Source organism: Pyricularia oryzae, chromosome 2 (assembly GCF_000002495.2).
Source record: "Pyricularia oryzae 70-15 chromosome 2, whole genome shotgun sequence".
Classification (NCBI taxonomy): Eukaryota; Fungi; Ascomycota; class Sordariomycetes; order Magnaporthales; family Pyriculariaceae; genus Pyricularia; species Pyricularia oryzae.
This window is the reverse complement of record NC_017850.1, coordinates 3,498,952-3,517,492: the sequence shown is the minus strand read 5'-3', so window position 1 is coordinate 3,517,492 and position 18,541 is coordinate 3,498,952. Positions and strand designations below refer to the sequence as shown.

Sequence of the window (18,541 nt, the reverse complement as noted above, 5' to 3'; positions counted from 1 at the left end):
ATTCCGATATGATCCCGTTTAAGCTCTCCTGGAGAAAATTAACGGTGGTTCAATGAATTTGAGGCACAGGTTTGGTACCCAATGACATCTCGCCAAATAAAAGACGTTCATCCCAAACTTTTGTCTATATGGGGGGAAAAGAAATAATCGGTTGCAGGAAATATTTGAAATGCAGTTCGGTCGCATCTCAGGCTCATGATCTTCAGTCCACTTGATGTAGTAGCCTAACCACAAGGCAGTTGTGGCCGAGATATATACCCGGCAGAGTGGAAACGAGCAAAAGAAAACCAAAGAGGCAGATTCCCGCCGAGCATTAGTAAAGAAACGGAGACCCGAAGCATGGTTGATCCACAATTAGGCCTCCTTTTGAGCAGCACTGACATGTTTGTGCCTTTACTTCCCAGTTTTGGACTCGGGTTTTCAACGATGGGTTGTTGAGTCAAAGAGGTGATTTACTCTTTGACCGTTCCTGTAGCCGGGGCAGCTTCATAAGCAGGTGAGAAATGCTTGTTCACAGTGGCGAGGATTTCTGCGATTTTTTTCAGGTGCTCGTCATTATTTCTCAACTGCTCAGCATTGTTTACCAGGTGCTGCGCATTGTTGCTTTCGTGCCCGGTATTGTTCCTCAGCAGCACGCCTGCATAATCTTCGAGTATCACGGCCTTGATATCTGATGCTATATTCGTCAGGGTTTCTTCGGCATTGTCTATTATTGCTTGTAAATGCCCCTGCATCGCCTCCTTGGCTTGCTCGAACATAGTATTCCGGACTATTTCGACATGACCAGCCATGATGCTTTTCATATGCTTGTATAAGCCAACCCCTGGAGGTTATCGGTTCAGTCAGCCGTACAGATTAATAGAAAGAACTTCCCAGTGATGAGAAGGCAGAGATCGTTAGTGGGCGAAAAAAAATAAAAGAAAGAAAAGGCACATACCTTTTTGTTCTGAAGCCTTACGGTACCCAGGTGTCATCTTGAGAACAATGACGGGCGTGAGTTGACGACTGGCCTGGCGCTGGGCGTTGCTTATTTGTTGCTCCAGAAGATCCGGAATCCCAGCTGCAGCTGCCAAGTATCTATCCATTTGCCAGCCCAGGGTGGTAAGATCTTGGTTGGGACCCGGGGGGTTGTTCGCGTTGGTGACCTGAGTGTGTAGGACACGCAAGGCTGTTTGGACCGAAGTAGTGAACGTGTCGAGCGCGACGGGGACTCGTCGCTGGAACGTCTTTTCCCAGGCCGACGCAAGAGGCGGAATGATGGGCTTAAGGAGGTCGCGATTAAAATTTCTTGGGCCAGCAGCACCATGATACTGACCCTTGCGCTTGAGTGTAGCCCGGTAAGTTTGCCAGTACATACCGCCCTCACGTTTGGGTGCACTCCAGCCTCGGCAAACATCTACGGCAGCGGATTTGGCTGCTGGGATCTTGGAGCCAATAGTTGAGAAGATCAAGTTGCAGAAGTGATTTTCAATTGTTGTCACGCAGAGATCGACTGCCGTAGCCAGGGCCTGGGGTGTCATGATTAGTTAGTTGTACAGATCAGCATATTTGCAACCCCGACATGAGACTTACTTGCTCAAAAGCCTTAAGCTCTCGACGCAAAACCTCTTGAATGAAGTTTTGCTTTTCAAGAGTCATCTCCGTTTTGACTTCACGGGAGCTTGTCCATATTAACATTGACACGACTAGCCGGAGCAGTTCGTTCAGGAAACGCCTGCACTGGCCGACTCTGGTGACCTCGGTCGTCCCTTGGGCATGCTTGACAAGCTGAGGAATCTCCGTATCCTCCACACAGCTAAAGCCTTCAATTTCGAACCTGTCTCGCTTGTTGCGGCCACACAATTGCTGATAGGCTCGACTGCTAACGCAGAAGACGGGAAGAGAATCAGCGACTTTGGCGTAGTCACGAAAGTCCACGTCGGGATTGAATGAACTCTCGTCTTTTTCAATCTGAGCCGCCTCGTCTAGCTCTTTAATCCCCAAGGCAAAGTCCCGCTGGATCGCCTTGCGGGAATAATCGTTTCGGCCTTTGATACACATCGCCTTAAATGCACTCTGCAGCTCAGCTTCTTCCTTCTTGAAAGCCTTCAACTTCTCTTTCAACGTCTTGAAGGACTGGTAGATCTCTGCTTCGGCCTCATGCAGCTGTGGTTTCAGTTGTGCCAAAGTCTCCTTGAGTGAAGCAATCTTTTGGTCAATCTCCGTACGTGTCAAAGGCTGGGTCATCGCTGGGTTACTGCCAGTTTGTTCATCATCTGCAAGTTCGTCTTCACTCGAGAGAGCCTCTTCGCCAGCCTCGGGTGGGCGATCCTTGCGATCGCATGTCTGGCGAGTCCGGTGCTTGCGTTTCCTGGACACCACTTCTGGTGGCGGCGGGTGAACTGGCAACCCCCTACTGAAGTCTCTAGACAATTCGTCCCATTTGGAAAGCTCCTCCCACTTCTGATCTTTGTCCTGTTCAAGCGAGTCCCGCTTGAACTCGAGCTTTTCGTTTTCTACCGTGGCACGACGGCGCTTGCGTTGAATTTCGTCGACACGCTTCCAGTGTTCTTGGGCCATTTCATCCAGTTTGAGGCTCTGGACCGCCTCAGAGACGGGGATATCGTCCGTCTTGGAACAGATGAATGTCACTTTGTCAAACATTCCGTCGAATTTTAGTTGCTCCTTAAAAGCAGCCCCCATCAACGTCTTGGCCGACTTGTCGTCTACTGCACGTTGAATTGGCGCGAGAATCCACAGTCCGCTACACTCCTCTATGAACTTGTCAGCGACGGCCGCTCGTGCTCCATTGCTATCGTGGACTCCTGGTAGATCCACGAGGACAACCCCGTTCGCCAGGGCGTCTGCTTTGATGTAAATACGAGCAACCTTGATGAGCGGCCATGCTTCCATCACATCGGTATTGCCGCCGCGCTCCTTCGAGTCGATGTATGGTTTAAGCTGAATGGCAAATTCTGCCGCCGTTTTTGCCTGAATCTTTTTCGTGGTTCCGAGCACTTCCAGGACCATCGGTTCTTTAGCCAGTTCTTTATGGTCGTAGACTGATGAGGCAGACTTTCCAAAAGTTGGGTAAACAGCTTTGACCTTGTCAAAGGCGATTCTTGCATCCCCATCTTTGGCCTTGGCTTCTGGGCGAATCTTGCCGTTGGAATCAATCAAATCATCCCAAAAAAGCTCCAGCTCGCTGGCCCAATCCTCAGTGGAGATGAACTCGACTTCAGCGTAGTATCTCTTGCTGGGGTCTATCGAATAGTTGAAGCTCAACTCGGTAACTGAGGCCGTGCAGGCTCGCATGCAGTTGGTGGGAAGCAGTCTATACAAGGTAAATCCAACATTAGCTGACAGAAACAAGGCATCCCCTCGCCATGAATCAAAATGTCGACTACCTCGGTTGGATGGGGACAGGTATGGGGGGTTATACTAACTGCGACTCGTTCAGAATAGCATTCAAGACCGATGATTTGCCCGATCCAGTGCTTCCCACAACACCAATGACGGTTCGAGTACGCTTGCCAGCTTGCAAAAGACCTTCTATCGTCTTGAGGTGCCGATTTCCGCTAGGAGAGTTGAGATCGTGAACAACCGGCCATAGTTCCTGCAGAAGCTCGATGCCAAGTTTGAGACCATTCTCAAGTTTGTCGACCGAAGTCTCTCGACAAAGCTCTAAGAGACGCTTCACGGAACAGATTTCTTCATCGGGGGGTCGATTGGTGGAAGAAGCACCATGCTGGGACCTGTGCGTCGCGGTCTGCAAATGGGAGCTACCGCCAGGCTCCGGTTGGGTGGGTGAAGCCATGTTGAGCCCTGCTCGGATTTGCCCAAGCTGTGTGCCAGAAGATCAAGTTGAAAGAATGAGTGAATAAGACCAAGCAAGACCAATGTTGGTCAGTTGCTAGTATATACAATTGAAGGTGAATAAGTAGGTAGTGATTGGTAGTGAAGGTGAGGGTAGGTTGATGGCAAAAAGCGTTTGTTAGTATATTTCAACTCAACCTCGTTCTTTTCAACTTTGTAATAGAAAGCAAGCTGAAGAAGAGGGAATCAGGTTGTGTTGAAATATTATATGGATTCAGTGTGAGCCGGAGCAAGTTGAAGAACCCAGAGCTGTTGACTGCCGCGGGCTGTATTTCAGCACATCTCAGTTGGTTTTGATGAGAATATGAAAATAGAAGATGACTACTTGTGATAATCCACGTGTCGCTCTTTCCTTGAGCGGAATAAGGGTTGGTACTGTAAACAATATATGCAGTAGCATGGATTCGATAGATGTGCTGTTCAGTTGCCCATGAGATTCCTATCACTAGGTACTGTCGTTTGTACCAGTGGCTTAGGTCTCATGCCGGATGTTGAGTTCGCCTCTACATGACGATTTCGTGTTCCACTTCCAAAAAGTACTCCCAGCTGGGAAGGAGCAGACATTTGCTAGGAAAGTCACGGTTTAGCTTGGTATTTTGTCTTGCGACATAATACCAGGAGCAGTAGGACTGAAAAGATAAGTGCGGGGAGACCGGTACCTTTGTGAGCTACGTACATCAAACCTGGTCGGCAAAGAATAAGTATCTCATTCCCTTCCGTTGAGAGGGGAAAAACCGGCCCTGCCCTTGTTATCACCAAAAAATAACACAATCTTCCGGCGGAGCCACGACGACCAAGAACCGGTTATACGAGCCTAATATGATTTTTTTTTTTTGGAAAAAAAGAAAATGAATTCAAGTCGTGGTTCAGAACGTGCTAGTTGCCAATCTGCTCGCTGCATTCCTCGCGTCCAACCGGTCGTCATCGTCCTCTTCAGCCTGCGTCCGCGTCCTAGCCGGCGCCATGTCTCCATCGACCTGACCCTCTTCACCTAGTCCGGCAGCGATTATGCTGCCAGTAGAAGCGGAAAGGCTACGGTTCACGGCGGCATCTGAACGCCGGGGCACGCCGCTCCACGCGTCGCCTTTGGGTCCTTGGCTGGCGGCCATGCTGACACGCCTGGGAGGTGTTGGGTGCGCCTCGCGTCCAAGTCTGCTCAGACCTCCTGACGAGTCGATGCTGCGAATATCCGGCCTCACCGTTTCGAGGAGAGCCAGCGTTCGCCTCTCGGCCTCTATTTCCCGCAGTACATATTCCCTGATGCTGAGGCGCAGGTCGGCGGACGTGCGGGCGAACCACTTGCGACGTTCCTGGACGAGGTTTTGCGTTACCCTTGAGGTCTTGTGGTACAGCTGGACCTCGTTGTGCCGTGCCTCATCGAGTGCTGCGATGGCTTCGTCGACCTTCTCCCGCCGCACGTTAGAGCTTGCGCGTAACCTATCAGTTGCGCTCAATTTGCTCCTTGTCGTCTCCTGCGCCTGCAAAAATTCTCGAATAAGAATCTGACGGTTTGTCAGAGTTTCTTTCACAATAAAGGCATCAGATGAGTGATACTGCAGCGGGTCTCCCATCGTCGTCGCCTCTGCTGTTGCCTGAGCAGCATGACAGTCACCAACAGTCTGAATGACCTTCCCCAGCTTGCGGTAAGCGTTGCCCAGGCCTTGGTGGAGCTCCTGCACATGCATGCCGCCAAGCTTAACGCCAAAGTCGGATTCGGCGAGCCCAAGTCCTGCATGTTGTGTTAGTTGATGGTTCCGCGGCTCTTCATACTGGCCAAAACCTAAACAAAGCCACTAACCTCTTCTGGCTTTCACAAGCTTGTCGACCTTGTGCCCAGCGTCCATGGCACCAAGATAAAACAGCTTCACGATAGGCCTGGCCTCCTGCAGCTCGGGCGTGTCGTCAGGCGGCGGGGCGAACTGCTTCAAGATCTTGCGGCGCACGCCCGTTGCCGGTTGCTTCTTCTTCACCATTGGGCTATAGCCGAAATCGCTCTCGACAAACAGGATCATTTCGTCATCCCTGAGGAGAACCTCGTTGCTGCAAACGTAGTTAAGCCATCGCTGCATCAAAGCCTTGACTCGAGCCTCGTCCTCGTCTGTCCCAGCACCAGCCGAGGTGATCGGAGGTGGAACAGCAGGTACCACAGCGTCGGGGTTGGCGGATATCAGGTGTTCCCCGAACTTGACAAACTCCGAGTGGAGCCGACGGATGTCGCGGTATTGTGTCGTCCGGAAGTTGGGTAAGTTGGTCTGGACGGTCTCAGCGTTAGTGATGTGGTGCAATCATAGCTGACTGACTGGACTTTTGCGTACATGTACGTCAAACCTCAGAATAGGGTCTTTGCGGCCGGTTCGCTCTAAACCAGTTATCTTGGCTTGCAGCTTGTACAGAGGTTGTGCTGGCCGTTGGGCTTGGGCTGCCTGCTGTTCCTCAGCTCTTCCCTGCTGTGGCTGTTGCTCTTGCCGCGTAGTAGCATCTGCATGAGCGGCACCCTCAGTCGGGGCAGTAGCTTGACTATCTTGGTCGTGCTCCTCTTGAGATTCTCCAGCCTCGGTCCTCGACTCATCAGTCAAGGCATCCGAGGCGGCAGCTGTGCTCGCCGTGCTTGGCCTTGCAAACCCGGTATCGGTATCCCCAAAGCCACCTTCGTCCTCTGAGACGCCCAGGCCATTGCTCGCGGCTTCAAAAGACTGGTAGGTCGGGGGTGGGGCGGCGGTGGCGGCGGCGTTAAAGGTAGTGCGGTTATGTTGCGGCGAAGTTCCGGGAGAACCCCATGGCGATGCGCCGTGTGGGTTGTCGGCCTCGTTAATCGATGAGCTATAGTCCATGGTAAATGTTTGGGCTGTTGCTGTTTGTGGTGACGAAGAAATGTGGTTGGTGGAGGACTTTAAAGTGCGTGCGAATTACGTTGCGTTGCCTGGCTGGCGAGCCGAAACCTGATCCGGCTGTCGACGCTCCAGCGTGTTGGTCAGGTCGGGAATTGTAGCCAATCACTTAGCCGTCGCAACTTTTGTTTCGTCCGGGTCAAGTGCTAACAAGCAACCGCAATGAAACAAAAAGTTGAAGGCCAATGCGGAAAGGTCAGGGGATATTCAACCTGCTCTTAAAATGCGCATTGAAATAAAATATTCGAGCTGGAGTAGTGACGCCTACAAGAAAGGCAGACCGAGCTGTGAGCAAGCAAGAGACGTCCAGTGTCTGCCTGCACTTGTCAGTCAATCTGTCAGCTGCTGGAGCAGAGCTTCTCCCCACCATGGAAACCAAGCTCTTTCGCTCTCTGTCTCCAGCTCTTGCCATGGGGAACTGCGCACAGACCATAGACGTCAGTTCATCCCCACTCTTCAACCACGGCAAGCTCTTGATGCGTCCGTTAAATTGCAGGTATTTCCTGTTCACCATTCACATCGTGTAGAGCTAGAAAGGAGCAGTGCTGTACTACCAACTTTCCTCTTGCTTTGATATACTCCTAGTATCCATCAATTTTGAACTGGACTGAGTTAGTATCCATTTTCGTATATCAGGGAAACCCTCCAAAACCATCTTCGCAAGCTCAACAGCTCGAAATGCCAGCCACCTAACGCATTTAGACCCACATCTTCTGAACTTGGACCAGGATCCTTGCGATCAAAATCTCCCAAAAGAAGCACTTGCTTGCTTGTGAACCGAATAAAAACACACCTACCTACCCAGTCTCATATCTCTATATCACTACTTAAATTGGCTGTCAGCCTCGACTAGTCGGTGGTCACTGTTCTGTAAACATATACAGACGTTTGGGCCCAAAGATGTGCGACACCTTAAAGTTCTTTTGGTAACAGCAATGTCAACTTTGAGACTCGATGGGACGTAAACTGCTCTGATTTGTATTCATATCTGTTTGTTTATTTCCGACTTTCTTTCTCGCTACTCATAATGCTGCTCCGGACCCTCCCAGTCTGTCGCTTTCGACCTGGTCGTCGCCAATTGCCTTCAGCATCATGGCAATGGCTTCAATACACCCGGCCCGCTGAGTCGTCTCGTTTACCTCAAGCGGCCGCTATCCTTTTAAGGACTGATTTCGGCAGCAGGTTCTACAGTAGTCCTGCCTCGTCATATTACGATGCCAAAGTAGAAGATATTCGAAATATTGGCATCATTGCCCATGTGGATGCGGTATGTGTTAAATAGTATTTATGCGCCTCTAGTCCTTCAACACCGGTGAGCATGAGGAGTTGATGTGGTTGCACCACTGTTTGGCCTCATTTAACTTCAAGGACTTGAGCTAACATAGTTATAAGGGCAAAACCACAACCACAGAACGAATGCTCTTCCACAGCGGTGTGACAAAACACCTAGGCAGTAAGTAGGAACAACAGGCTGCCACTTGTGGAGTTGTTAATGAATTGATTTAACAATTCTTTCAGATGTCGACAGCGGAGACACTGTCACGGACTTCCTTCCTATGGAACGTGACCGTGGCATTACCATTCAGTCTGCAGCCATTACCTTTCAATGGCCGTTACCGTCAGATTGCAGTCCCGGGAACCCCCCAAAGACCATCAATCTCATCGACACCCCCGGCCATCAAGACTTCCGTTTCGAGGTGGACCGATGCATGCCCGTCATCGACGGCGCCGTGTGCATCATGGACGGAGTCAAAGGCGTCGAAGCCCACACGGAGCGCGTCTGGCAGTCAGCACAGCAGTTCCGCATCCCGCGAATCATGTACGTCAACAAGCTAGACCGCGACGGCGCCTCCTTCAAGCGCTCCGTGTCGGAGATAGCCTCACGTCTGAACGCCTGGCCGCTCGTGTGCCAGATCCCCTGGTGGGAGAAGGACGTTTTTGTCGGCGTGGTTGATGTCATAACACGGACGGGAATCAGGTGGAAGTCTGGCGGTACCAAGGCTTCATACAACACCGAAAATTTGAAGAAGTTGCTAGCCGAAACGAACCCGGATCTCCTGACACAGCTGGACGAGGCGCACCTCGCGCTGGTTGATATCCTATGTGAGCATGACGAGCGACTCTTAGAGGGTGATCTGGAAAACATCACCCCGGAGGTCATGAAAAGGACCATACGTGAACTCATCAGCGACGGCAGCGGCAAGCTGGTGCCTGTGTTTGCAGGTTCGAGTCTACGCAACATCGGCATCGACCCCCTGCTGGATGCCGTGGTAGATTATCTACCCAACGCCAACGAGCGACCACCTGTAGAGGTTTCGCTGGACGGCGTTCGCTCGGACCTTGAGAATGTCATCGATGCCAGCACCAAGGCACAGCCAGTCGGAAAGAAGAAGCAGTTCGGCAACAAAAAAGGCACCGTTACTGCTGTCGCGTCCGTCTTCAAGGTGGCGGCCGATTTCAACAGGAACGACATGTCACGGGGCATGCTGTCATTTGTGCGCGTCTATCATGGCACGCTTCCCGCTGACGCCGAGGTTTGGAACTCTAACCGCCACAAGCGGGAAAGGGCGCTCAGCATGCTGCAGATCTCTGCCAACAAGACCCAGCTCATCCCTCATCTATCAACAGGGCAGATCGGCGCGCTCAAGGGTCTCAAGGACGCCAAGACGGGCGACACGCTGATACTGGTCAACGGAGGCTTCCGCAGTGCCTCGGAAGGCCCTATGGCTAGGGTGCAGATCCGACCGGCCGAGATACCAAACCCGGTGGCATTCATCACCATGGCACCGGCGGCCCGTGGCAACATTAAAGACCTCGAGACAGCACTCGAGCGGCTCTCTCGTGAGGATCCCAGCCTGCGGTATAGCTACAACGAGCGCGATGAAGTATTTATCCTCTCGGGTATGGGCAAGCTGCACCTCGAGGTCCTGCTAGACCGCCTCAAAAACGTATACCGTGTCGAAGCAACCATCTTTGGCATCGAAGTCGAATACAAAGAATGTTTATTGGAGTCCTTGGCACCCAATCGCTTCGTATTCGACCAAACAGTCGGAGGCAAGGCCGGCAAGGCAGCTTGCACCGTCACGTTGCAGCCGCTCCCAGACCAAGAGGATAAGAAATCGGCACGCGCCATCTCCAAGGACATGGTGCGGGCTGACGAGAACAACCTGATCGAGATCAAGATCAAGAAGAACGACTACGGCACCTTCCCCGAGGGCTTTGACTATGAGCGCACACGGCACGAGCTTCTCAACGGCGCGAGCGCCGCGCTCCGCATGGGCCCGCGCCTGCGCCGCCCCGTGCACGGCACGCTGGTGACCATCGACTACAACCCGTCGACCGACTACTTTGGGCCCAACACGCCGCCGTCGCACAACGTCAAGGCTGCCTACAACGCCGTCAAAACCATCCTCAAGGATGCGCAGTCCAAGTCCCAGGTCGGCATCCTCGAGCCCGTTATGAAGGTTTCGATCGTCTGCCCCGAGGGCGCCGCCGAGGCCGTGCAAAAGGACATTGGTGGCGCGCGCGGCGGCGTGGTTTATGCAGTCGTGGACCGCAACGAAAAGTACGACGAGGCGAGCGGCGGCGTCGACCCCGCCGACAGGATCAACCTCGACGACGTCTACGTGCCCCGCGACCCGTACGACACCATCCAGTCGCTGCGCGATCCTAAGAAGGGCCTGGTGCGGCAGTTGGAGATCAAGGCCAGGATCCCCTTTGCCGAGATGCTCAACTATGACCAGCTGCTTCGGGGCAAGACTGGCGGTAGGCATTCTCTAGACATGGAGCTCGACACTTTTGAGCGTGTTGTTGGGCCTCGCGAGAAAGCTATCGGATGAAGGGGGAATGTTTAGAAGATTGGATGTACAATATCTCAAAGACTAGACCGACTATGTATTATTACTGTGCTCAATCTAAGGGGGATCTGTTGCTCTATATGTGTGGGCTATAACCCAATGTCATACATGGATAGAAACGGGAGCCTGCGAAATAGTAATCAGAAAAAAATATCTCTTTTTCTGTGTACTTCTGTCGACCATGCAGCACTACCACGATCCATGCCAGTCGTACTTTTTGTCCCGCTTTCGCCATCCTGGGCCTTGGCGAAAGCTCAAGCAAGCGGCTACTGTAGCACGATTATCCTCCAAGCCAGATAAAGGGTAAGTAAACTTTACCCATGAATGTCCACAAGGCTAAAACACTCCACGACTCCCGCTTGCGTAACGTCATTGGTAATTCATGCTGTTCCTAGTGCTTCTGCAGCATTCTTGATTGCCAAAGTGAAAATTCTATTACGTATCGCTCCAAAATGAGAATATCATCAAACGCCATTAACATCATTCACCATATCAACCCAAAAAAGGCAGATAGTTGCTATTGTACCGCCTCGACGTACTACTCACGACATGATATCGCCCGCGGTAGACATTTGTTGCTGGATCCCAAGTAATGAAGAGTTGTCGCCCTTGCGTGGTTTAGCCAGCTCCACCACATGAAACTTCTTGCCAACGTCCCTCAGCTCGTTGACGCTTTGCAAGACGTCGTTAAGAAGTGAAACAATCTGTACGTCGTTTGCCTCGCTCAGCATGTCTTGCTTGAATGCTTCCGTCGATGAGGGAATCAGGAGTGGGATCCGGTTAACCAATGCCTGGATCGACCGTAGCAAGACCGGAGACGGGGATGTGGTGCCACTGGTTTGATGCGAGACGTCCAGAGCCGATCTACTCTGGTCTCCGGATAGATACGATGGAGGTAATCCCTCCAGATACTTTGTGATGAGTTGGATTCGGGCCGAAAGCATCTTGATGGCGTTTGCCTTGGCCGTGAGGGTCGAAACGAGCTCCTCGTCTTCGCGAGACAAGGGGACGGGCTCAGCAGCGCCCGTTTCCTCTTCCTCTTCCTCCTTGGTCACCGCTCTCCGCTTGCCTTTCGTGTCAACCTGAACGGACGAGACTGATGACTTCTTCCGGTTCGCTGGGTCGTCAACCACGGTCGTAGTTCCAGCGTTGGCACCACCGCGGGCGACAAAGGCCATGCTGATCATCTCATCCTCGGCCGTCTCTACAGAATAAGGCAGCTCGCGAAACCTGGGCTTCAGTGAAGTCTCGGCAGACTCGTTCCCGCTGTCCTTCATCTCCTCATCGCCACCGGTAGACTGGTTCTGCCTCTGATCATCGGACTCGAGGACTGTCTCGTATATCGTGACGGGTAGTTTGCTGCCGGCAGCCGCGGCGATGTCTTCGGGATGGAGAGCCAGTAGAGCGGCAGACTCGTTGACGGCGAGGATTTGGTTGTGTAGCTGTAGAAGCCGTTGATCGGGACCAGCGCGGGGGAGTAAGGTGAACCAGCCAACGAGGTCCAAATTGCGATCCTTGTGAACAAGTTTCACTGGAATTGAGGGTGACAGGTCAGCAAACACGAAGTCCTCACAGAACAGGGTTGGCGGCACTTACTTTGGTCTAGCCTATTGGTGAACCAATCCTGGTCTAGAGAAAGATCGCCATTGGGTAGGGACTGTGTCAAGCACTCAAAAGCATGTTCCATTGTGATTTTAGTTCCATTTTGCTGGCCGAGAATCGCTCCAACTATGGAACATGTCTGCCCCCGAAGGGTGTGCCTTGTTATGTAGTCGGAAACAGTAAGAAGCACGAGAGGGTGCAGGCCGACATGGAGCTCAGAGTCGGACTTTTGTGTTGATATGAGTGGGTTGGTCTCCATTTCTGAAGCCATGGCGCCCTTCGTGGAGACTTGACACGCCCTTACGCCAGGCAGAGGCTGATGAAGAAAAGCTTGCCGTTTGTGAGGGCCGATGGTGACACCGGATGCTCCTTTTCAATATCGGCCTATCTGCCCTCTTATTTTGATTCCAAGCCTGAAACTTCTATTCGCAGGCTCTCGGTGGACACGGATACTCTCGCGTGGCAGTATTTGGATTTCAATTTGATGTATGTTTTGGTAGCCTGTGGCGGGCGCAAACACGTTGGGTTTACCAGCAAATGCTTCCACTCGATTGATGGTTGGTCGTCATGAACAGCTTCACGAGCTCCGAGCAGCCCCGCGCTCCTGATGAGGCAAAGTGGAGACTAGCCCTGGTAGAGTGGGGCCTTGAGCGAACGCGGCACTGCGGCAGTGGACCGACGTTACCACTTCCTTGTCTGCCTGGCCGCTTTCCCCGGTCTCCATTTCAGGTGTTTGAAGAAACGTTTTATACTTGCCACTTTGGAAGAAAAAGTTCGCAAAAAGACTAAGCAAGACAAAAAGATTGATTTTCTTGCAAGGGGAGTAGCCCTTGTTGAGTAAATGATTATATATTTGCACCTTTCTGTCATCTTTTTGTTGCACCGTTGTTCCAGGCAAGCCTAGCCTAGCTCGGCTACACCCAAGGTAGATTTTGCAAAGGTCTGTTGTCGTGGAACATATAAGACTGCCACTTCCATTGCACCAATCTCGTCTCCTTCGTCAGCGGCCAAGAGCAAAGTTACTGCGCCGGGGGAAAACCCCCCGTCTCAGCTCTATCACCGAGTTTTCAATTGTCCTAGATATATTCGGCCCATCAAACGTCAGCGCATCTGGAAGTGGTAAACCTCGAGCCGCTCAAGCTCGACCTTGAAAAATGTTTGCTAAAGGTGCAAGTCTTCATTTCCAGGCCTGGTCCTAGCTGTCTGGGCGATGACATGGGTGGGAATCAGATACCACCCGATTCTTGTGCCCCTAGTGTCACCTCTGCGAAAATGCGGTGCTGTGGTTATCATTGCTCTTTACTGGAGCAACATGCAAAGCTCACCACAGTAAGAGGTGTTATTATCGACTGTCACGTCCGAGCTGCCAGGTTTCGTGGCGAGAAGCCTGTCGTTGCCGTGCCAGTCTCCAGGGTCTCAGAAGTGACCACACCGAGCCCAAGGAACTATGGCCTCCAGCCAACCTGGAGGCAAGCGCTGAGGCTGAATGATGAATCTGAACACCTAGAAATAGTCAAAGACAACAGCACTATTATAAAGATTTCGATGTTGATAAGAAAAAAAAGCATGTTTCATCCTCGAAAATGAAAGAAAACAGACACAGTATCCCCAGAATGATTTATCGGCCGGGCATTTATGCATGCTCTCGGTGAGGTGCAATTTATGAAGATACCGTAAGTCGGCCAGAAAACCTGGTCCCGGTGTGCGGGGGTTGTACAGGGTCCGCGTAGTAGCCGCAGCCGCGACCGGCACGGGCTGGCTTACGCTGGGGCCTAAAGTAGTGCGGGATGGTCTTATAAACACGCTTAAGCGTGCGACCGTTTTGCCAATTACAATGCAACTCAAGCCATGTTCGGATATTTTACTTAGCACATAAAGGCTTGCTACTATTATCGGGACTGGTGGTTTCACCGAAGCTTTCTATTGATAAAAAGCAAACACGACCCTTGGGCGGCAAGCGGCTCACCCAGCCTGGTGGGTTTGTCACAATTCAAGGAACACATGTTCCTCCAGTGAGGAAATGATTCAGAAAAGGGAAACTGCGATTCAATGGCCCCCTGGCAGCCAACCCCATCACGGTCAAGGGCTTGACCGCCAGCAACTGCCACAAAGCTCCACTCTGGACCCCAGGCTCGGGTCAAGGATGACGTTTGAAGGTAAGGATCGCGCGGGCCAGGGCAGCAAGCAAGAGGAACAAGAAAGAAGGGAAAAAGCAAGAGGAAAAATCTTTACCGTGTCTCTTAAATCTTTGTCTCAGTCGTCGCGGTACACATACATCGCCATGAATGTCATCTGATTCATGGTTGCTTACCAATTTCTCCTATGTTTCTTTTTCCAAAATACCAGAGTACTAATTCGAAGACTGTCTTGATTGTGTCTTGAGAACTTGAGCTACGACGTAACGAATAGACGAGCACACTGGCTGGGGTCACTTGGTGTTCACTTCACGACTAAGGACTGGCCATTCATTCATTCACTTGTTCAGCGTTCCTTCCTCAAAAGACCATCACGTCTCCATTCCTAAAGATACCCCAGTTCTCACCATCATTGTCCAACACATGAACCTGTTGGTTTTAGCCAACCACCCAAAAGAGCCATGTGTGAGGGTACAATCACCACTCTAAGATGCGACCACAAGCTCGTTCACATCTCCCGCCGATGTGAGCAGGGCTGCACCGAACCCTTTGAGGCTCCCCCAGGCTCGGAACTTCACCTCTCGCTGGACGATACGTGTTCACGGTGCCACATCTGGCACAGCACAGAAACCATCAACGCCCACTACGACCGCCAGCGGGACGAGCTCACCAAGCAATATCGCCTCGCCGAGCCAACCTCCAACGAGGCGCGGGCTCTAGTGCGTCTCATCGGCCGCCTGCACACGCAACAGGTCGAGGCCCTATCTCGCGCATCTCGCAGCGGTCTGCGCCATGGCGCCCTGGACGTCAAGTGGCCTGGGAAGATCGAGGAAGAGTAAGTCCAAGATAACCAAACAGCGGCCTTTTTCACCTTTTGAACTGAAGACAACCCCCGTCAAAGTGACACCCGGACTTTGTTTCTCCAAAAATGCATCAAATGCCCAGGGCCCATCACACAGAGGGGCGGTTGTGGCCAGTAGCTGCCTTGGTAACCAACACCGAGCAGTGGCAACGCTCACATGACACGAAATCTTGACTACCGCTGGAGCAACACGTGGGCAAAAAGCGTAGTTACTAACATTGAACCGCAATTGAACTCTCACAGACCATTTGTGCCTCGCAAAAAGTCAATTGTCTATGGACGGAATATGTTTGTCACCGTAAAATGGACTTCGGACGGTGAAGCCAACTAGGATCGGCCGTTTGCAGAGACCAACATAACCTAAACACGACTGCAGCTGCAGATGCGAGTGCCCCATGGGCGGTACCAAACGCAGAAGTAGCTGTTGTCACAGCTCGACCTGTTGACGCTGAAGAAGCTTCAATCTTGGCCCAGCTTGAGAATATGCCATGGCTTGATTTCAAAGCTGCCATGCCTTCTCGCAAACTGTCAAATTGCCGCATCGCAGGTGGTTCATCGGCACTTGACAGATTCTGAATTGAGTTCAGGCTCTAGCAGGACAGTTTGACGCAAGGCCAACTATCGGCCCACTAATATGGATTTCCAGTCAGGATCCTGTCTCCGGAAGGCATCATCCGGCACCACAGTAAGGGCATTGGATTCGATTCAGACGATGGAAATAATGAAATGATTCTACAAGAATACGTAGAGAGCGCCGCGAGGCATTATACCACATGAAATACCATACAAACTCTTTTTGTACCATACATGCCCAAGATACCATACATGACCAAGACAATACCATTTCCCACATTTTCCCTTCCCGAAAATACCGTATTATATGCCATAGCGCCTAAATCGCTGAACCAGATCAAAATAATATATGGCCAGAAGCACAGCTCCTCTACCGGCCAAGCTGATAAATATGTTATAAAGTTAGGCTTCGTCGGTTCTTGTTGAGGTGTACCGACTCTTTCTCGTCCCTCCCTTGAGAATAGATCCTATCCAAATCCGTCGACAAGTTGGCCATGTCCGAACCCGCCGCGATCGGCGGCAGCCGAGGCATATTTGCGTAGTGTCGATCCCTCGCGGTCTGCGCCCTCGTTCTCCGGGTTGACCTCCGACTCAGCAGCCGCAAAGGGCCGGGTGGCATCACCATGGACGGCAGCCTCTCAGCGCGCTCGGTCCTCTTCCTCTTGAGCCAACGCGGCGCCAGGTTCTCCCACATAAAGTCTCGCGAGACCTTGGTCGTCCCAAAGACGACGAACAGGAGGAGGCCGGCCGAGACTCCGGGGATGAAGAGGTAAAAGTCGATCTTTGCCTTGTCGGGACTCAGGTCTGCTTCCACATTTTCGTGGCTCACGGCGATGCGGGCTGCCCAGTTGGTTTGGAACATGATGGTGACAAACTCGAATGCGCTGCGTGTCGGTCAGAAGTCAGCAAAAGTCGGCGCATAAAAAACGGCAGCTCACACTCTGGGGGTGGTCTGCATATAGTTTCTCACCCCGAAGCCAAGAATGCTATGCTGAAGCGGACCACGAGCCAGCGGTCATATGTGCTGTGTTTTTGCACAATAGGGTCCAGCTTGATGAGGTCGTCTTTTGACGAGTTGCTGGACAGGCCTGCGTACCCGACACGCCAGTCCTGTGATGAGATCTTGGTGTGTACATATTTCACCAGGATTATCGCCAGTAAGACCGCGCCGAGGGAGAGACTTGTCGCCACTGCAAGAGAAGTGTCAACAAGCTGAAGTGCCTAACAGAAGAGGAAGCGTTTGGGTACACAGTAACGCACTAATGATGCTTGCGACCAAGTAAAAGACCACCTTCTGGTGCTGGACGGTGTCGGCCCGGAGGAGAACTATCTGGACTGCCGGGAGTATCATGGCATTGGCCTTGGCCACCAGAGAGCCTTTTCGCCGCTGCATCCTCGTCCAGCTGACTTTGAAGACTGACTGCGTCAACTCCGCCGCCCTGTTCAAGTCTGTTAACTCCACTACACTTTCATTGAGTATGTCGTGATAGTGACTTACCAACAAAGAAGCAAGATTGCTTCGGCATTATAGCAAAAGAATTCTTTGTTTGATTGTCAGTCACTTGTTAACTTAAAAGCAAGGCAAGATCGATGCTTCGATGCTTACGGATATAGAATAATATTAGGTCGAGGCCTTCGGCAGAGCCCGTCACCGAAAGCTCTGGGTTTCCGGTCTCTGTTTCCTCTCGGATAAACTGTGCAATTTTTATGTCTCGCCAACTAATCATAGTGTGCACCTGCTGTGCTATGGAGGCGATGCTGGCAACAGCAGTCGTGACGGACATGATGATAATGTCTTGAGTGATATGCCAAGGTCAGTGTCCATTCCCCGTCGTCGCGTTCTTCATGAAAGCACAGGCTATTTCCCCCAAGAATATGGTACTACTTACAGCTCGTCCGCTCATGCTGTACCCACATCAGAAAGAACATCCCTATACTACAGCAGAGGCAGATAAAGGTGTATACGAGGACGCCGGCGGCGGCGCCGAGCGCCTCTGGAGGACATTGGACGGTCATCGCACAGTCCAGCTGAGGCGCATCACATCATGCTTTCTCTCGATGGATTGGGTTTGAAGCGTCCCAAAAAGCTCGGGCGGTACCGGCTTCAGTGAATAGCTGAGAGTGGCTGTGGAGCATTGAAGGGAAGGGGAGTGGGCGGAGGGAGGGGAGGTGGGAAAGAAATGTGATGCGAGGAGTTAGTTCCATTCCTCAAAAGTGGCCGAGGGCGGCTTCATGACCCCACCGCTCGTGGTATTCTTAGTTACTGTACATACAGTTAGCAGAATGGAACCCCCCAACAGAGCTTGCCAAAGTGCGATTCAATGCGATCGCAAGTACGATACGAAATGGGAATCTACTATGGTACAGTACTACCCCTGTTTGAGTGTGCCCCCGGGGGCAGCCCTTGATGGTTTGTACCAATTGGAAATTGGTATTCGGGCGATAAATGGAGCAAAGAATTATGGGGAGTACTTGACAGCTTCTAACATATTATAAGTAGGTGCAGGGTAAATTCGAGTAATTACGTGCCCATACGCACTATCCATCAAAACTCATGGGCACATTCAAACAGGGTAGTACCGTAATAATAGCCCGACCCTCTGGGAAGCGTGGAGTGGCGGATGCCATCTTGGCGCAGTGCTTGCATGATCTTCAGCAGTGGGGACGACCGACTCGAAAACCATATTGGCGTGTCGCTTATACTAACATGCTTCGCCTCAAAAAGTCGTAGCGCGTAGCAACCCTGACAGGAGATCAGTATTACAAACC

At 51.8% G+C, this 18,541-nt stretch overlaps 6 protein-coding genes across 6 annotated transcripts; 2 read left to right on the top strand and 4 right to left on the bottom strand.

Moving 5' to 3' along the window:
• Positions 1–391: 391 nt before the first annotated feature.
• MGG_01435 (uncharacterized protein) lies at positions 392–3,796 on the bottom strand (the record flags this gene model as incomplete). Its single annotated transcript, XM_003714336.1, has 4 exons — positions 392–823; positions 938–1,508; positions 1,573–3,313; positions 3,426–3,796. 4 exons carry the CDS (start codon positions 3,794–3,796, stop codon positions 453–455), a joined length of 3,054 nt encoding a protein of 1,017 aa, XP_003714384.1. The 3' UTR covers positions 392–452.
• Positions 3,797–4,367: 571 nt separating this feature from the next.
• MGG_01434 (vacuolar protein sorting-associated protein 17) lies at positions 4,368–7,164 on the bottom strand. Its single transcript, XM_003714335.1, has 3 exons — positions 6,171–7,164; positions 5,654–6,107; positions 4,368–5,584 (listed from the first exon to the last, which is right to left on the bottom strand). The coding sequence occupies exons 1-3, from the start codon at positions 6,684–6,686 to the stop codon at positions 4,722–4,724; spliced, it is 1,833 nt and encodes a 610-aa protein (XP_003714383.1). The 5' UTR covers positions 6,687–7,164; the 3' UTR covers positions 4,368–4,721.
• Positions 7,165–7,519: 355 nt separating this feature from the next.
• MGG_01433 (elongation factor G) lies at positions 7,520–10,801 on the top strand. The gene is made up of 3 exons (XM_003714334.1): positions 7,520–8,010; positions 8,136–8,196; positions 8,262–10,801. The coding sequence occupies exons 1-3, from the start codon at positions 7,771–7,773 to the stop codon at positions 10,580–10,582; spliced, it is 2,622 nt and encodes an 873-aa protein (XP_003714382.1). The 5' UTR covers positions 7,520–7,770; the 3' UTR covers positions 10,583–10,801.
• MGG_01432 (uncharacterized protein) lies at positions 10,585–12,767 on the bottom strand. The gene is made up of 2 exons (XM_003714333.1): positions 12,197–12,767; positions 10,585–12,131 (listed from the first exon to the last, which is right to left on the bottom strand). The coding sequence occupies exons 1-2, from the start codon at positions 12,471–12,473 to the stop codon at positions 11,143–11,145; spliced, it is 1,266 nt and encodes a 421-aa protein (XP_003714381.1). The 5' UTR covers positions 12,474–12,767; the 3' UTR covers positions 10,585–11,142.
• A 1,648-nt stretch (positions 12,768–14,415) lies between these two features.
• MGG_01431 (uncharacterized protein) lies at positions 14,416–16,064 on the top strand. Its single transcript, XM_003714332.1, has 2 exons — positions 14,416–15,172; positions 15,443–16,064. Exons 1-2 carry the CDS (start codon positions 14,799–14,801, stop codon positions 15,528–15,530), a joined length of 462 nt encoding a protein of 153 aa, XP_003714380.1. The 5' UTR covers positions 14,416–14,798; the 3' UTR covers positions 15,531–16,064.
• MGG_01430 (uncharacterized protein) lies at positions 15,889–18,355 on the bottom strand. The gene is made up of 6 exons (XM_003714331.1): positions 17,662–18,355; positions 17,379–17,567; positions 17,271–17,313; positions 17,033–17,211; positions 16,743–16,962; positions 15,889–16,656 (listed from the first exon to the last, which is right to left on the bottom strand). Exons 1-6 carry the CDS (start codon positions 17,786–17,788, stop codon positions 16,167–16,169), a joined length of 1,248 nt encoding a protein of 415 aa, XP_003714379.1. The 5' UTR covers positions 17,789–18,355; the 3' UTR covers positions 15,889–16,166.
• Between the last annotated feature and the right edge of the window lie 186 nt (positions 18,356–18,541).

Coding starts and splice junctions, on each gene's coding strand:
- MGG_01434 (XM_003714335.1), bottom strand. CDS start 6,686: ATGGACTATAGCTCATCGATTAACGAGGCCGACAACCCACACGGCGCA. Junction 6,108..6,170: donor TTCTGAGGTTTGACGTACAT/GTACGCAAAAGT, acceptor GAGACCGTCCAG/ACCAACTTACCCAACTTCCG. Junction 5,585..5,653: donor GCTTGTGAAAGCCAGAAGAG/GTTAGTGGCTTT, acceptor CACAACATGCAG/GACTTGGGCTCGCCGAATCC.
- MGG_01433 (XM_003714334.1), top strand. CDS start 7,771: ATGCTGCTCCGGACCCTCCCAGTCTGTCGCTTTCGACCTGGTCGTCGC. Junction 8,011..8,135: donor TCATTGCCCATGTGGATGCG/GTATGTGTTAAA, acceptor CATAGTTATAAG/GGCAAAACCACAACCACAGA. Junction 8,197..8,261: donor TGTGACAAAACACCTAGGCA/GTAAGTAGGAAC, acceptor CAATTCTTTCAG/ATGTCGACAGCGGAGACACT.
- MGG_01432 (XM_003714333.1), bottom strand. CDS start 12,473: ATGGCTTCAGAAATGGAGACCAACCCACTCATATCAACACAAAAGTCC. Junction 12,132..12,196: donor CACCAATAGGCTAGACCAAA/GTAAGTGCCGCC, acceptor CCTCAATTCCAG/TGAAACTTGTTCACAAGGAT.
- MGG_01431 (XM_003714332.1), top strand. CDS start 14,799: ATGTGTGAGGGTACAATCACCACTCTAAGATGCGACCACAAGCTCGTT. Junction 15,173..15,442: donor CCTGGGAAGATCGAGGAAGA/GTAAGTCCAAGA, acceptor GAACTCTCACAG/ACCATTTGTGCCTCGCAAAA.
- MGG_01430 (XM_003714331.1), bottom strand. CDS start 17,788: ATGACCGTCCAATGTCCTCCAGAGGCGCTCGGCGCCGCCGCCGGCGTC. Junction 17,568..17,661: donor ACAGCATGAGCGGACGAGCT/GTAAGTAGTACC, acceptor ATATCACTCAAG/ACATTATCATCATGTCCGTC. Junction 17,212..17,270: donor GCAATCTTGCTTCTTTGTTG/GTAAGTCACTAT, acceptor AGACTTGAACAG/GGCGGCGGAGTTGACGCAGT.